The sequence below is a fragment of the Nyctibius grandis genome, chromosome 11 (genome assembly GCF_013368605.1).
Source record: "Nyctibius grandis isolate bNycGra1 chromosome 11, bNycGra1.pri, whole genome shotgun sequence".
NCBI classification, from domain to species: domain Eukaryota; kingdom Metazoa; phylum Chordata; class Aves; order Nyctibiiformes; family Nyctibiidae; genus Nyctibius; species Nyctibius grandis.
Genome location: NC_090668.1, coordinates 4,421,392 through 4,438,915, shown reverse-complemented (window position 1 = coordinate 4,438,915; position 17,524 = coordinate 4,421,392). Strand labels below are relative to the sequence as shown.

Here is a 17,524-nt window from a genome sequence, read left to right as displayed (position 1 = left end):
CAGCCTCTTTTGCCAGCCTAGGGGGGTGACAGCAGTTGAAAAGCCAGCGGAACTGGCACTGGAGCAGTAAGCAATGCTCATCCTCATCTCAGGAGGCTTCAGGTGGCATGCTCGTGGCACATGTGCCTTGGGAGTCAGGCTCAGACACGGAAGGACAGATTACAGGAGCTGGTGCCACCTTCATGCATAATCTGTAACTGATGCACAGGCTGCCACTAGCTATGTCAGGAGGAAGAAAAGAAGTGTCTGAATGGGAAACACTCGAAGTGGAGGGTGAGAGCCAGAGGAAATATGAGCAAAGCTCTCTCAAGCCTCCAAAGCCACCACGCACGAAAGGATGCGAGCAGATAAGAGTTGTGCCAGCATTCTGTCCTGTATCACGGTATGGGGACAGCAAAGTGCACTTACGTGGCGTAGCCATAAACGGTATTGCCCCAGGGCTCCAGCGGCTGTACCTGGGAGAGGGCACACTCCGGGTTGTACCTGGAAGAGGAGACAAAGGTACGAGTCAGTATGTGCCTGGAGGGGACAGAGCTCGTGTGTTCCACCAAATCCGTCTCCTATGGATGGCGATAAGATCAACCCTCATGTCAAATATAACCACCCATGTTACTTGGGTAGCAACAGAGGCTAGAAGTCCTACAAAGAACCCAAACCATGGGAAAATGAGTAGATAGGGTCAGCTTTGACCTGTCTGCGCTGGTGAGCTGCTCCCTGCCCTGAAAGCCAGCCTGGAGCTGCGGGTGCAACCATGCCTCCTCCCTCCTGAGGCTGGTTTGTCACAAATCCAGGCAGCAGCACAGTGCAGAGGACGTATGGGTTCACTGTGGCTCAACGGACGACTTGGTGGTGTGCACATTGCATGGCTGCGGCTCAACCACGTGTCCCAGGGGTCTGGGGTGCACCACAGCTCCCTTGCAGACCATGCACACACCTTCTGCCCCAGGACACCAAAGCATGCTATGGCTGATGCACCTCCAGGTCTCACTTAGAGATGGAATCGGGACATGCACCCACGTCTCAAAGCCCCAAACGAGCACAGACCTTGTTATTTCCAAGATCAGGTAGAACTGGGGTGACAGTCCTGGTTTCCACCAAAAAAGATAGCAAGGTTGCACTTAATGGCCAAGCCTTGCCCATCTAACTGCAGCCAGACTGAACAGCGTGGGGACCAGCTGCCTCCAGTTTACACCAGTGACTTGGAGCTGTTCCCAGTCGCACAGGGATAAGAGCCAGGCACAGAGGCACCATTATTCGGTGTTATTCAATTCCAGCACAGTTTCCTGGGGCTGAAGCTGGCATGCCAAGGAGAGCAGAAGGGATGGCTGTATCGCCAGCAGCCAGCATGTTACCTACTGCTGGTGGCGCAGTCTGGAGGTGTTTAATGGCAGTGTTCATCTGGATTGTGTTAAGTTTTCTAAAGATGGTCAGAAGAGAAAACGTGGAAAAGAAGATACGCTTCTAAATATGAACATTGAACACTGAGATTTATCTGCCCCTCAGCTACACCTAAATGAATGCATGAATCTAAGATTCCAGGAGAAATGAGACATGAGATCCCAAAATAAGCCGAGGTCCTGTTGTTCCCCTGCTGGGGACACCCACCCAGCAGCCTCGGCTGCGCAGACACGAGTTGATGCAAGCCTGTTGTGATGGCACCAGCAGGCATCCACAGCTCCGGCAAGGCTGGAGCTGCACGCAGTAGAAACGCTGGCTGTGGTCCCCTGCCCCAGCAGAAGACAAGCTTCAGCAGGGGCATTTCCAGACCATGACCAAACACAGGGAGAGACCTGACAACAGAGGAGGTGGCAGCACTCCCTCCTGCTTCAGGCCCCAAAAAAGCACATCTCATGCAACCCAGTTATGATCGGCATCCCAGATAGGAGATGGTGTCCTTCTGTCCTAAGCGTCACATGCTAGAAACCCTCATAAATCTGGGAATTCCTGGAAGAGGCAACCACATCCACCCAAAATCAGCACATAAATGTATGAGGCTACACACAGGCTCTGTGTTCCTGGTTCCTCCTCTGCTGAAGCTGAACATCTTCTACCACTTGGCAGAGGAGGATGTGTTTCTCATCGCCTTGGCATTTCTGATGCTGACATATGGGGTGAAGAGATACTCTGGGTGAGATCCCTCTTAGCACAGACACAGCTCCTCCTGGTTCATGCATGACTGAGTGAACCGTCGACAGACTCGCAGCATCAGTCCAACCAAAACGGTGTTGGGAAAGGAGGGCCCAGGAGCCCTGTTTTAAGGAGCAGTGTAAACACACGCAACTATGAAATCCAAACTCCTTGCTGAGCTGAAATGGTGACTTCTCAAGAAAAATGAGCTCAGGAGAGAGCTTCTACAGCAATCCCCCACAAGCCCGGTGACAACACCTACTGCACTAAGTGCTGTGCTTGCTGTGGGGAAGAGGAGGAAAGAAGTGTGAGATCTTGGGGTGGGAGAGAGAAAAACAGCCACACAACCATGCCTAAATGTCACAGCAGATCTCACACCACATCCTCTTCCCAAAGCACCGTTGGTGCACCAAGAAAGGAGACATCAGCTCTAAAGCTATTTTATAGATCGTTGCTGTTTGCATTAGCAATTCCCGTGCAGCCTCCATGTTGCCACGCTGCCTCCCCATCACACACTGCACTGGATGGGCTACCAGCAGCCCAGAGGCACACCAGCCCATCTCCACCAGGGCATCCATGACAGCCACGTGCTCCTGCTCAGCTGCAAGCCATCCCCTACCTGGTGTCGTGCTGGGGAGAGCAGCAAAGTGCTAGTGCAGGGAAGCATCTCGCTCTGCTCTCAGCGGCAGTGATGAGCGAGACGGAGGAAGGGGATGCTTCGCTGTGGGGTGTTCGGGGCAGGTATGAAGGGACAGCAAGCTCCAGCGATGCTGGCAATGCAGAGCTGCGGCAGCAGGATAAGTCCCAGCGCAGCCAGCCTGTAAGCTATTCAAAGTGAGTGGTCCTACCTCTGCAGCTAAAAGGCATCAAAGATTTAACATCTTTCCAAGGGCTGGCAGCTCTTTCAACACAGCCGTATCAAAATCCCTGTCATCTTTCTGGTCCTTAATGCAAGAACCACAGAAGGAAGAGGGAGACTTTTCTGTATTTGCCCTCCAGGTCTCTTCTGACCTGTAAATCTGCCTCAGGAGACCGAAATAAATGAACTAATGACAGCTTCTACTGGAACAGTCTACCTGCCTCTGCTAGAAATGGGCAAGTAGCAATTTTGTGCAGCACACAAGCTGTAGGATTGTAGGACACAAGCTGTAGGACATCTGCAGGCCAAGGGAGGATGATGGGCTTTTCACAGACAGAGGGAAAAAGCTGATCCCTGACCTCAGCAGCAGCCTAGGTCCCACTTCACAACATGAACACTTCAGAAGCATTTAAGTCCAGTAAAAACCAAGTAGCACGGCTTAAAATATTTTCCCCATCATGTTGCACTCTTCTGAGATATTAACATAAACGCATCCAGGAGAAAAGAGGTGAGCTAAACAGTGCCAGCCTGAGCACGTGGGCAACACGTACCATGAAAGCATGAGGTCAGCGAGATGCTGCTACAGCCTGCCAGGTGGGGTGGTTCAGTGCAGGGGCTTGAAACACAGAAAGACAAACCCTATGCTGAGTTCCAGCCACAGTTTATGCCAGGGTAGAGCAGCCCTCTGTAGGCTTTAGGTGACTCACTTTAAAAATCAAGGGAGGGTCTCCAGTTCCTTCTCTCCAGATCTCAGGCAGGATCTGATACACTCTGCAGCTAACACATGACCAGCTGGGCTTCCCAGGAGATCCTGCAAGACCTGGCAGTCTTGCTGATTTTATGACACACCCTGATAACCTTTGACAAAGGCCTGGGCTCAGCAGCACAACAGTGGACATGCACACAGCAATTCATGGGAACACCCTACGTGGTTGTGCAGAAGCCCACTGCTGAAGCAGGGGCTGAGGCTGGCAGCCGTGTCCCTGACCCCTTGAAATGCCACACTCTGCCCATCCCGGGCGAGGAAGGGGGAAGAGCACCCTACCATTTCCTGCAGGTGTCCAACAGGATGAGGTTCAGGGCCGTCTGCTGCTGCTGCATCTTCTGGAGGATCCTCTGCACGCTGATGCAGTTCTCAGGGACGTAGGGTTGTGGAGCGTCAACAGGAACCATGTAGTTCCTCCCCAAATGTTCGTACCCATGACCAGCGTAGTAGAATATAGCTGGGAACAGGGAGAGGAGAGGATGAGTCACAATGCGAACCTGCAGGTCTGTAACCAGCGCCCCATGGCCACGTCCCACCTCCTGTCCTGAAGAGATACTGGTGCAGGGCAGACCTAGACCTGTAGCACCTATGAAACTGGGAGCTACGCTGACCTCACAATTTCGAATTTTTTTCCAGTCCATTCCCTTCAGCAGAGTTGGAAGCAGCCCTGAGAGGCTCTCCTGTACTTGTGGTTTCCAGCACTGTTCATCAGGAGACGCCAAAGTCACTGGGTTTACATGTTTCCATAACCATCTGTGCTATGACACCCAAGCTCAGCATCTGCCAGGCTGAACACCACCTTTGTACAAAGTTTCGGTTAATCATCAGCTCTTTGCAAGAATGTGACAACAGACGACGTATTTTACCATGATGAAAAATACATTAACAGCCTTTCAAATGAGAAGCTCCTCAGCTTCCTAGTTTTGGAGGAGAGACTAGCGAAGGATTAAGTGATGGGAAACACTCTCCAGCTTTCAAAGGTCTCCCTGTATTTACACGACTGTAAGCTGGTGAAAAATGAGATAGAGAGGGATGAGTTCTCCAGATGTCCAGAACATGTGGACCACATGCTTTAACAATCTCAGACCATATACCAGCCCTGTAAGGCAGGAGAGGAGTCAGACTCATCCAGGTGTTGGTGGGAAGTCCAACACCCAACAAGAATTTTGGTTTCGAGTTTTTCTCTTAAGTACGTGAAACTTAATAATGGTTTCTGCCTTCACAAGAGAAGGCAACATGGTGACATCCAGTTTGGAAAGCCAGCACTGAGGAGCTCAGCGTGGCCCAAGCTGGTGCTTCTCTCTGACCTCTGTGCTTGGTGAAGGGCTTTCCTTCTGCACAGGGATCCCTTTGTGGGCTGTAGCATCCCGAAAGAAAGCTGCACGGTGGCTGGCTACCCCTTCCCAGCACCAATGCAACTGCTTGGGGGATGCTGGTGAAAGCCAACTCAGGGAACTGAAATGGGTGAAAAATAGCTCTGCGAGGTGACGCAAACAGTTGCGCTACCACATCTGAGGGGCAGTGAAGAATGAGAGGTCAGAAATGGGAACAAGCAGCCAAGAGGCAAAAGCAGGAGAAATTCTTCAGTCAGATTTGCTGCCAAAGCCCACGCTTTGTTGAGTAACCTCTCCTCTGTTTTCCCTCCACTGTTCCTGTCCCTGCAGTTCACAGGACACTCGCTTTGATCTCTGATGCTGCAGGGAATGCAGTGAAAGGGGCAGGAGCTGAAGGACTGAAAGCATGACCTCATCATATGGAGGATGGAAAGCATGATCTCCTAGTAAAAAAGCCCTCAAGTCACCTTTGGTTTCTATTCTCAGGGGACAACGGAAAGTTACTCAAAAGGCTGTTTTCACAGGTTCCCACAAGGTTTGGGTTCCTCTTCTTGGGGATCGCCAGCCAGAGACAGTGGGCTCTGATTTGCAGAAGTTTTAAACTTTCATAACTTGCAAATCAAAGCCACGAAAGCCTCCCCTGTAAAAGAGTATAAAACAGGAAGCCTTCTGGAAAAATCACATGCAGGCACTTCAGGTTTGGCCCCTCAAGTCATCGAGCACGGATGGCTTTCATCCCTCTGCCTCCCTTCCTGTATGCAAAAGGGAGGTGATGACATCCGTTACCAGGCAGCGTCACTGACACTTGGAAAAAACTGAAATATTACAGAAAAGCCCACAAAGAATCATTCAGTCATTAAATCTTCTAACTTCTGAGGTCCTGTTGTGCACCCTGAATGCATCAAGTGCTCCCCATGCTACATAAACCACAAAGATTCACGTTCAAATCAAAAAAGATGGGAGTTTCAGATCAGCTGAGCAACTTCGCAAACCTCTCCTGGACTTAACCTCCCCTCCTGAACAGGAAAGTCAACAATTTGCCTGGAGAAGGACAGAGGGTTTTTATTCTGAACGAACATTTCAACGCTCTTCCCACATCTCATGAGTCAAAACTGCTGATCAGAGACAAGGTTCAGAGTAGCAAGTTAAAAAGGGGAAGCTCCAGGCACTACTTATAATACAGGAAATGTCAGCATGTGGCTTAATTAAGGCATGATGGCACATTCCTAGTATTTCATTCGCAACTTTCTGCTCTTGTTGCACTTCTGACATTATTTTTCTGACTCGGGACTTTTTAGGACGCTCGAAATAACATCCGGGGGGATTCCTCATTCGCCTGAGGGTTTCATAATTAGACCATTCAGCGGATGTTTGGGGCCTTCAAAAATGCTCTGCAGCTTTTCCAAGAGGAGATCTGGAGGAAAAGCAGCCAGATGAGCCACAACCTCCATACAGTGAATTAGAGAAGCCTTCGGATCACCTCGAATGTGAAGCCATACAACATCCCTGTGCCTGAAACCAAAGCCAGTTTTTGTGCTGGGCTTGAGAAATCTCAGAGAAGGTTCAGTAACAAGAAGGACAAAGTCCTGCAGAGGGGCAGATAACCCCAGGCAGCATTTTGGCTGGAGCTGTGTGCTGATTGAGCAGCAAGTCTGGAGATAAGGGCCTGGGCTCACAGTGGACACCATGCTGAAGATGAGTTAGCATTGACTGGAGACAGAGCTGTGCTAGGAAGTACAGGACCGCCAGGGAAGCTGTCACTGCTCTCCTTGGCCCTGAGTAGACCCCACTTAGATACTGTGTCCAGTTTTAGGGACCTCAGTTCAAGAGGAAGGTGGAGAAGCTGGAAAAAGGCCAGCAGAGGCTACCAAGATGTTGGGGCATAGGGCCTGGGAGGAGAGGGGGAAGGAGCTGGGCTGGGATGGTCTGGAGACGTGAAGGTGAAGGGAGGTCTAACAACAGCCTACAGCTCCTGGAGGGGCAGTTACAGAGACAACAAAGCCCAACTCTCCTTGTTGGTGTGGACGATACAACATGGGCCAAGGAGCACCAGCCCATGGAGGGTCATGTTTGACAGGAGAAAAGACTTCCCTGGAGGGTGGTGCAGCCCTGGGATGGGCAGGTGGAGAAGTTGGGGGCTCCAATGCCTGGAAGTCTTCAAGACCCAATAAGGAGAGCCACAACCAACACCGACCTTGTGTTGATGACTCCAAAGTCCCTTCCCACCAACCCCTGTAGGAGGGTAAATCACAGACAGGTCTCTAAGGACACGCAAGGGAGGGCCAGCCATCCAGAGAGTCCTGCAATAAGAAAGAGGCCTAGGGAGGTCAGACACGTCTTCTTCAGCTCTTATCAGCATCCTGAAGTTAAATAAAACTCCAGAAGCAACAATAAGCACCGTGCTCAAACACTAACCCACATGGCTATGTCCTCTCTTCTGATCTGCACCAGCAGAAAGATGCATGAATGCCCCATCATCTCTGCTGCTGGAATTAGCTTCAGGAGACAGCCGGCCTCACTTCTTGGGCATGCTGACAGATGTGTCTGTATTACACCAGTCTCCCACTTCACTCCAGTGACAGTCTTTCACCAGTCAGGCCTCTCCTCCAAAGTCACTGCTTCGCTCTGTACGCCTACGCAAAGCTCTCTTGACTTCAGCTGTGGTGGTTGCTACACAGGAGATGGCAACTCCAGGTTCCTCAAGTAAGAAAAACCAGGTAGAAGCACCGGGATGCCTCTATGCAGGTGCATGTCCGAGATAAGGCACGTGGATGTACAGAAGCAGCTACCACAGGCAGCCCTGGGGTCTCTGAAGTTTTAATAGGCTGCCAAGGCTGTCCCTGGAGCTGCTGTCTCACCACTATCTTCCCACGCATATGAGTTACGTGAATCCTAAACCTCTCAGTCAGTTCTAGATGTTTATCCAAGAGTTAGTGCCTTGAGAAAATGCTACAGAGGGTTTAGGAGGAGTTGTTAGCTGCTTCTAAATATGCACTTTCATTAACAAGACAAATTAATTTCAATTATTTGTACTTCACCTGTTTCTTTTGATTTTATGTAAAGAAAACAGCTGAAGAAATGCTGGAAGATGCATCACAGTGAGAGGCAACACACTTCAGATGGAGAAACCTTGGGGCAATCAGCAGGTAGACTGACCCAACGCCCCACCAATTGTTCTGGATGCCACCAATTACAGCAAGAATCCTCAACTCAATCACGCTGCTGGGACCAGCCTGTGCTGGGGTTCACTGCCTCCAAACAATGGCAGACCACTCAGCTTAGAAAGCTGTAAAGAAAACCACCATCCGGAGCAGGCTCTGCCTAGCAAACACTTGAGGCTCATCAAGGTTCAGTGACTCAGCTGTTAATGTTTTCCTTGCCAGTGCACAAAATCAATTTTGCCAGGAAGGTTCAGTGGCCACGAATGCAGAAAAGCATTAGAAGTTTAAATAAGGCATGACAGCATGAAAGGTTTGCCATTTCCAAATCTTTTTTCTCTCCAGGGCTTATGAAAACAACGGAAGCACCGTGGACAAAATGCCATTTGGTCCTCACGTATGGATAGAGGGTAGGAACAGCAGTGCTGTGGGAAAAGCATAGCAGCCCCACCAGGGATGACTCTGGCCTGGGAGAGGAGGTAAAGCCTGAGAAGCAAGGGGATTTCAGAGAGCAACCACAAAAGGAAGCTGCAAGTGAAGTCATAGGAATATGCTGTCATCAGACGACGTGCTTGGCCAGAGTGGCGACAACCGTGTACTGCCCTTCCCCGCCAGCTCAGCCTCCCTGAGTAAGTGCTTCCCGGAACGAGGTGGATTTGCAGCATTTCACTTGTGGCTGTGTCCCTGTCCATTGCACAACCTCCAAACCTCACGCTGAGCACCGGGCTGGAACTGGCCCGTGTTGACTTTCGCTGTCTGAGTGCCCTGGTACGCCACGCAACTGGGAGGGCGGTGAAGATAAGCCTCGTACTAAGGTTTGGAAGCAAAAAAAACATCTGCCAGGTGTTTTCAGGGTATCCATCAGGCTGGGAGAACCTCAGAAACCCCAAAGAAGCTACTTTCACTACCAAATCCAAACACCTGCTTTAAGACCCACAAGATCTGCTGGTGGTTTTTGTGTTTGAGGAACACTTCCTGCTGAAGACAGCGTGCGATAAGCACAAAGCCCAACCTCAAAGCCATCTGCAGCTGGGAATGCGCTTCTGCAAAAAGGCTGTCAGAGGCTCAAATTAGACCATCAGGGAAGAGAAACAAGGAAATCGTGGCCAGCTGCAGCAATCATGGCTCAAAAGGAGCTCCTCTCCTCGCAAAGGAGCGCGGTGGGGACAATTGACAGTCAATCTCCTCAATTTTTCATCTAAGGAAAAATCAAAAGACCTTCTCCCATTTGCCGTCAGCAGTGCTGGGTCCTCAAAACCTTAGCATGAGACCATGCTGTTGGAGTTGGAGGTGAGCCACGTGATGGAGAAACACCTACTTTGCCTGCCTGCAACCTGGCCAAAACTGAATGGCATTTACCTGGGGGCTTCTGCAAAGCCTGGCACCACTGCAGGCTGTGCCACAGGGCTCCTTTGCCCCCCCTAAAGGAAAGTTCAATTTCTTCTCTTTTAATTCAGCAGCTGTTCAGAAAATTGTCAAATCCCTGCTCCTCCTTGGCACTGACTGCTGCTACTCGCACATTGGCTACCTTACCTTACTGGCTTTGCCTTACCGTAGACTCCCTTCCCCAGGAGCTGCAGAAACCGACTGACCGCTGTCGCCATCTCAGCCTTGTTCAGGTCCAGAAGGGAGACAACCTGGAATCCCAGCTGCTCCAGAAGAAGACGCAGCTCAAACACATCTGTGACGGGAGCCATCAGGTTGGGATGATGCTGGTAGCGGTTGTTGCCCACTAAAAGCGCTATCTTGCCTGTAGCTAACAGAAATACCAAGTGAGAAAGCTGTAAATGCTCAGCAGGAGGCAAGGTCTCACCTGCTTCGGTTGAGTGAGGATACGGGAAATCTTTTCTTACATCTAGGCAGGAAGGATAGACCCTACTCTGCTAAAAGGCTGGAGCACCCTCCAGAAAGCCCTTGGCTCTCTGAACACTTTGACAAAATACACAAACCATCACTTTGAAAGAAAGACTTGAAAAGTTTTCACTTGACAACCAAAATCCCCGGAGTGCTGGAGGATCTGCGCTACTGAGGTTATCTGGCACCTGCCCTACCGTGACCGCAAGTCTCGCATGACAGCAGTGCCTGGGAGGGGGATGCGCTGAGGCAGGCTAAGAGGTCCTTTCCCCCGCAGGGCTGAAGGAGAGAAGCCCTGGGCTCCTGCTTTCGTTTTATTCCCACCTTCCACTGTAGGAAAACCAGATTTATGGCACTCAGCAGTGGTGGAAGCAAGGAGCTTTGTCTTGCTCCAAGGAGGTATTTCAAGGAAGGGAAAAGGTGTCATGTGAGCAACACTTTTAAACTAATTTGGCGAGCATGGAGGTCAAGACTGAGTTACTCATTAGCAATAATCTTACTCCACTTGCTGAGACTGATCAGAGCTTGGCAGGGGATGGGACTCATCCTGTGCTTTGCAGCTCTGATACCAAAAGCACAGAGCCCATGACAATGTGGGCAGTAAAGGCTTGAAGCGGTCTCTGCAGGACAAGCACTCCTATGGCCTGTCCTCCCATCCACCCTGGAGCCTGGCTTTTAATTAAGGGAATAATTGCTCAGGAAGAAAAGATGACAGTACTCACCAAAAAACTTTTCAGAGCGACACGTACCTGGAAAAGGAAGAGGGAAATGATAAGCCTGTGCCCACCACCCACTGCCCCAGTGCCAGCTCCCATCTCAGGTCTGAAACCTCCTCCAACATCCCCCAGCAGCGCAAAGCTGGATCAAACACCGTGGAGCATCCACACCAGCAACACTCCTTGGGCAAGATCTTCATAGCCTGACTGCTAACCTTAAAGACACTGGTCTGGTGATTTTGGGAGGATTTATGAAATCCAGAGCAGCTGGGAAGCAAAGCTTGGAGAAGGGGCAGGCCAGGGGAAAGAGGGCCAGCATGGAGGAGCTCATACCCATCAGCAGGTCAGCGCCGCTTGTACTAGTCCTGCCTGGGCTGCTGCGCTTCTCGAGATGACTTGCCTGCTCCCTTGCTGCAGCGAAAGCAAAGGAAACACGACTCAAGAGCAACATAAGCCTCAAAACACAGAGATTATCCCCATGAGCACAGAGGAAGCCGACTGTTTGCTTTCGATTGCGATAATATTCCCAGAGCCTTTCACCACCCTGCTTTGCCTTTCCCTGCCTTTTAACAGTTCCGGCTCCAAAAAGCCACCCCAAATGTGACTCACTTTCATGAGATCCACAAGTTCCCCTGCCCGAGCGCTCCCAGACTCTTAAAATCATCATTACCCTAACAGCTCCAGCTTGTCCTATTTAAATTAAAAAAAAAATACTAAAAATCCAGACCAGGAGAAAACCATAAAGCTCAACAGGCTCTAAAGGAAGGAATTGAGGGCATATTTTTAATTGCACAAATCTCTCAGGTCTGGAAGACCTTTGGCACATGAACCAGTGTTGGTAATGCTCCAGGGATGGCTGGAAAGCCATCAGAACAAGCCCATTCATCCTTTTCTGCCTCCCACAGAGCTGCCTGTTGCACGTTAACGCTATTCAGCCATAACATTTTGAACCCAACCTAATCCTGTGCTCCTTTCTCACTGCATGTCCCCCCCGGATGCTGTTTTGTCAGCTGCAAGGAGGCAGTGAGAGCGCTCTCTGGCTATACAGGACCAGTTTGCACTCTGGAGCAATTTTAAAGCCAGCCTAAAAGGTGAGATGAGAAGCTTATGGCATAGAAAAGTCTCTAGATGGAGTAAAGAGACAGCAAAGCTAGCCCGTGCTATTCTTTTCTCACAGCAGGGCAAAGGCAGAAGGCCGAAGTGGCCATCACACCGAAAGTGGAGCATGCCCGAGGCTCTGGGGACCCATCTTCTCCCTAGGATCCATCAGCCCACGCAGCAACAGGCCTGGGCTACCAGCCCGAGGGGCTTGAACCTTCCCGAAATAAACACCAACCTTTCCAGCTCTATGTGTCCGAGTGCATCACTTCATCTCAGCAAGGCTGTAAATGAGTTTTAGCAAAGGACCCTGCTGCGATTTGGCTGGGGAGCTATTAAACCAGCCCCTTGGCAAGCCAAGAAAAACACAGCGAGCATCTGAGAGCGCTCAGCCTGCTCTAATGCGGCAGGTTTCCACCAGGCCGCAGGACCCAGCAGCATCCCATGCCGCAGTACAGCGGATCAACAGGTTTTGGGGTTTTTTTTTTCTTTTACAGATGCCACTTCCCTGGCTACCTCCGAACCCTGTTATCAAGGAATCCTACTTATCACGGGGCTGACGGGTGCCTGCGCCCACCGCTCGGCAGGGCTTGCGCAGCTCTGCTGAGATCATCGCGCCCAGTATATCCAGGGTGTGAAACTGCGCTCTGCAGGCTGTGCCCGTGACAGCCGCCGCAGGACTGCCAGGACACTCCAGCTTCCCCGCAGAGCCCCATGCTGCTTTTCTTCTCTGAAGTGTCTTCCCTTCAGCTCCCTGCAGAAGCGGTATTTAAAACTGGGAGCCTTTCTTTTTGTTAATAAAAGCGTGCGAGATCTGTCCAGGCTGGGGGTAGGTGCACGTGTCAGAGCCACGCATCCTGCTTCTACTCCCACACCCCGGAGCCCAGCTGCAGGGAACATGCCAGCACTGGGCTCCTTGTTCACCAGCCCGGCGCTTCCAGGCGAGAGCACTAAGTTCCTGTCTGCCCTCTAATTACTTTTCACGCTAGAAGGTGATTTGCAGCAAAGCAGACGTGGGTTGACTCTGCTCACCTATATGAATATCCACAGCGTTGGTCCAGTGCTCTCCGTGGCTATTGGAGGCACAGCAGAGGTACGTGCCGGAGTCACTGACCTTTGCATGCGTGATCTAGACAGATCAAAAGTTAAATCACATTATTTATGGTGAAAGTTTGTGGCTCCCTGCCGGTATCTGCCAAAGTCACCCATGTTCCTGGAATAAAAACTTTTTCTTGCTGTTTGCTGAGACCTCATTCCTTGCCTCACAAAGCTACGAGATTTCCCATGACTTCTGTCTTTCTAAGAAGCTTAGTAAGGCCACGGGCTAAGGTCTGCTACTGACCCTAGCTGCTAGAGCACAAGAATCCTGTGCCCAAACGCCTTCCCTTCTTTTTCCAGCAGCCCCCAAACCCTGTGTCATAGCCACGCTCTGCCCCAGGAGCCACGGTGCGTGGCCAACATCAGCATGTTGCCTGTTTTTCCTCTTAGGTGACATTTTTTGGATTTCTGATCATGCCTGTTGCTCTCTTCTGGCAAGTTTTCAACTCTTAACCATCTCTCTTGAAGTGGGACAAGAATCAGAGCAGTACTGGCTGGCGAGGACCTCTGTGGTTCTCCAGCCCAGACTCCTGCTCAGAGAGGAACTAAAGCCACCATCAGGTCAGGTTGACCATGGCTTTGTCTAGCCTAGTACTGAAAACCTCCAAGGACAGAGATCTCACTGCCTTTGTGGCTCCAGTGCAGCACCACTCACTGACAAATGAAGAACCTCTTCCTAATCACCAGCCTGAACTTCCCTGTGAGAAGTGCAGTCTGAGGCCACCGTTGCCTAGATCATCTACCACTACTGAGAAGAGATTGGATCTCTTGTCTTCGTTACCTTCACGTGATGCCCCAGAAGGAAAACTACCTTTCTTGCATCAAGAAGACAGCACTGATTTACATTAAGCCAGTGACCCAAAACAAACCCAGACCTTTTGCTGGCCTCCCTGTTACTTTTTTTCTGTCGGGACTAACCACTTTTCCTGCTAGCTCTCCTGCAGGCAGACAGCACTCCCACAAGCTCCATCACTCACTCTGCAGTCCCCTGCGCAGATATACAATAGCTGTTCTTGTGCCACCGCTGCAAAAAGGCACGAGGGACGTGCTGGGAGCCCTTGACACAGCTATGAATCGGTTACTTCTTAGAGAAGCATCCACAGCTTTGAAAGAAGCCCATAAAATGTATTTCCTCTTCACTCGGAGTCCTTCAGTCAGCTATCAAAGCAGCAGGGGTGATATGTGGAGTGCTTTCTCACAACCCTGCAACGCGGCAGGGACAGATAGCTGAGCACGAGGCTGCTTCTCAAGGGCTGGAGAGACAGGGAGGGCAGGCAAGGAGAGACTGCTTTCTGCTGGCATATCACACAGATCAAAGCACGCCTGAGCCTTGACACGCAGATAGGAGCCAGGCTTAAGGACTGCCACCTGTCACATCCAGGATGACAATAACACAATTTTCAGCAGTCTCTCCAAGGCTTCTGAGGCTCTCCCACGCCCACCATCCAGCAACGAGCTTCTCCCATCACCCACCTCAGCAGACAAAGTTCCCGAACTATCCCAAGGCAACGTTACCCAGAGTTTTTTTTTCTTCTGGTGTTCCAGCAGGTTCCCATTCCGGTACCACTGGTAGCTGGGGGCTGGGACCCCCATGGCAGCACACTGCAGCTGTAGCGGCTTTCCCACCTCCACCTGCTGCTCTGTGGGGTTGAGGACGATGACCGGTTCTCCTCGCCAGAGCTGAGGGGGCAGTCCTGTGAAGCAGCAACACAGAATTGGTCCTCCCTCCGTAAGGACAGAAAACAGTGGTCATTTTTTTCCCCTGTATAGGACGTCACAGCTGCGCCTTCCTGCCCTGGGAGCAGGGAATCCTGGAGAGCAACGCCCGTGATAGTAAATCACACACCAAAGCCCTACCTCTGGCTTCCCAAACCTGACGCTTGCCCTTTCCTGCCAAGGGTGCAGCCAACATGCTGCGGTCAGCCACACCCAGAGCTATTTTTGCTCAGCTTCGAAATAGCCAGATTGCCTCTTCCAGTCCCTCTGCCCAACGCAAACGGGCAAACACCTGGTATAACTCTGGGAAACCCACAGCGAGTGATCAGCAGGAGGAGCAGGTACATACAGCTGGGGCTACTGGGACCATGAAAGGGTCCTGAACCATCCAGAGGATGGACACAGAGGTCTGGCTTAGACCTGCAGGCTCACATCACTGGAGCAATCCCTCTGTATTATGACTTTCGAGCTGGGAGGGGACACAGCCCTGGGAACTACAAACGATCACCACTGCAAGGGTATGCAATGTCTGCACAAAGGATAAAATAGAGAAATGCTGGAAGACGTGCTTGTACCTCTGGCGACACACTGATGGACCTCCACCTTCACCCAGTCAGAGAAGACAGCATTTCTGTAGAGGTCATTGATTCTGCAGGTGTAGAGTTGGGTCTGCTGTGCAGTGATGGGCAAGTCTGGGTTGGTGGCACCAGGAATCTGGCGGCAGACAGACTAAAGGGAAAACACAGGTGGTGGGCAGCAAGTCCTATCCCATCGCTGGTAGTAGAAGGCATCAGCAGGCCCCTCACAAGAGCAGGAAAAGTGGAAATCCCCGGTTTCCTCCCCTTCTCCAGCTGCAGGGATACAGAAGGAGCTCTTCCATTGCACCCCCCTCCCAGCATCTGCAGAAGCCCTCGCAGAATCACAGAATGGTTTGGGTTGGAAGGGACCTTAAAGATCATCCAGTTCCAACCCCCGCCGCCACGGGCAGGGACACCTTCCACCAGACCAGGTTGCTCCAAGCCCCATCCAGCCTGACCTTGAACACTGCCAGGGAGGGGGCAGCCACAGCTTCTCTGGGCAACCTGGGCCAGTGTCTCACCACCCTCACAGCAAAGAATTTCCTCCCAATATCTCATCTCAGTCTCCCCTCTTTTAGTTTAAAACCGTTCCTCCTCGTCCCGTCACTCCATGCGCTTGTAAAAAGTCCCTCTCCAGCTTTCCTGTAGTCCCTTCAGGCACTGGAAGGTGCTAGAAGGTCTCCCCGGAGCCTTCGCTTCTCCAGGCTGAACAGCCCCAACTCTCTCAGCCTGTCTCCATAGCAGAGGGGCTCCAGCCCTCGGATCATCTCCGTGGCCTCCTCTGAACTCGCTCCAACATGCCGTGCACATGCATCCTATCCCACTCTCCTTCTGGCCTCCTGGTTCCCACCAGGTCCACCCGCAGAGGGACAGCTCCATAGCTGCGGGCAGGGTCCCAGCCTGGTGCCGTACCCAGGGCCACCCCCGCTCCCACCGTTACCTGGCGCTGACAAAACCACTGGTACTGCAGCGACGTGCGTCCCTCGGCTCTGCACCGCAGGCTGAAGGAGTATCCCACGGGGACGGAGACGGAGACTGGCTGCTCAGTGATCGCGATGGCTGTGGAGAAACGGGACAGGGAGGTGGAAACAATCCGTTGGGCACAACGCGGGGGCTCGCTCCCACCCCGTGGCCAGGCACGTCGGGCTGCGGGAAGGGGCCCCCAGCACCCATCCCGGGAAGGAGATTGGGAAACACAGGGATGCTCGGCCACCCGTGCCAGGGGATGCCACGGGAGGTTTTGGGGTGGTTTCTTGGGGCCCACACGCATGGCGGGGAATGGCCCAGGCCGAGCTGCCCACTAACTCCCCGGCCGACGCTCACCTTCCTGCATCGCTTCGCCGGCGGCTCCTCTCCGGCTCCAGCGGCCGCCGGCCGGGCCCGCGGCGGCTCCTCTCCCGGGGAAGCAGCAGCAGCACCTGCGGCGGGCGGGACAGCAGCGCCCGGAGCTCGTGGGGTGGCTCGGGCCCGGCCGCCGGGGCCGCTCACTCGGCGGGCGGGGGTGGCGGCCTGCGAGGTAGGCCGGGCTCCGGGGCCGGGTAGGCCGGGCTCCGGCTGGCCCGGCCGGGGCCTCGGCGAGCTCCCCCGCCCTGCGCGGGGCCGGGCCGCGGCCCCGCACTCGCCTGCCGCCGGCCCCGCCGCCCGGGGAAGGCCCCGCCGGCCCCGCGCTTCCGCGCCGCCGGGCCCGCCCCGCTGCCACGGCGAAACCGCGCAGGGCGGCGTCCAGCGGCGCCGGGGCTGCCCCGCGGTACAGCCCGGCCCGGCCCGGGCCGCTCCGGTGGGGGCGCGGCAGGAGGCGCCTCTGGCTGAGGTGCCGAGGCTGCCCGTGGCTTCCCTGCCCACGGGTGTCCTCACCTCCCCTCCCCACAGCTCTCCTCTCCCCTTCCCCACCTGTGTCCTCACCCCCTTCCCCACGGGTGTCCTCACCTCATCCCCACACCACCCTTGCTCTCATCCCCACAGGTGTCCTCACACCCCATCCCACAGGTGTCCTCACCCCCATCCCCACGGGTGTCCTCACCTCGTCCCACCACCACCCTTCCTCTCATCCCCACGGGTGTCCTCACACCCCATCCCACAGGTGTCCTCACCCCCATCCCCACGGGTGTCCTCACCTCGTCCCACCACCACCCTTCCTCTCATCCCCACGGGTGTCCTCACCTCATCCCCATGGGTGTCCTCACCTCATCCCCCCACCACCCTTGCTCTCATCCCCACAGG

General features: G+C 53.0%; 1 protein-coding gene across 2 annotated transcripts in view; it reads right to left on the bottom strand.

Annotated features, from left to right (window-relative positions):
* LOC137668684 (mucosa-associated lymphoid tissue lymphoma translocation protein 1-like) overlaps positions 1-16,803 on the bottom strand; it is a 28,192-nt gene extending 11,389 nt beyond the window's left edge. The window contains exons 1-9 of one of the 2 annotated variants that reach the window (XM_068410402.1): positions 16,628-16,803; positions 16,245-16,363; positions 15,302-15,455; positions 14,526-14,704; positions 12,945-13,041; positions 10,821-10,847; positions 9,797-10,000; positions 4,032-4,209; positions 409-483 (exon numbers count right to left, since the gene is read on the bottom strand). In XM_068410402.1, coding sequence (XP_068266503.1) covers positions 409-483; positions 4,032-4,209; positions 9,797-10,000; positions 10,821-10,847; positions 12,945-13,041; positions 14,526-14,704; positions 15,302-15,455; positions 16,245-16,363; positions 16,628-16,637 — 1,043 coding nt within the window. In that variant the 5' untranslated portion in view covers positions 16,638-16,803. The remainder of the gene's footprint in view (positions 1-408; positions 484-4,031; positions 4,210-9,796; positions 10,001-10,820; positions 10,848-12,944; positions 13,042-14,525; positions 14,705-15,301; positions 15,456-16,244; positions 16,364-16,627) is intronic. The other variant, XM_068410403.1, reaches the window with a different exon arrangement.
* Positions 16,804-17,524: the final 721 nt, after the last annotated feature.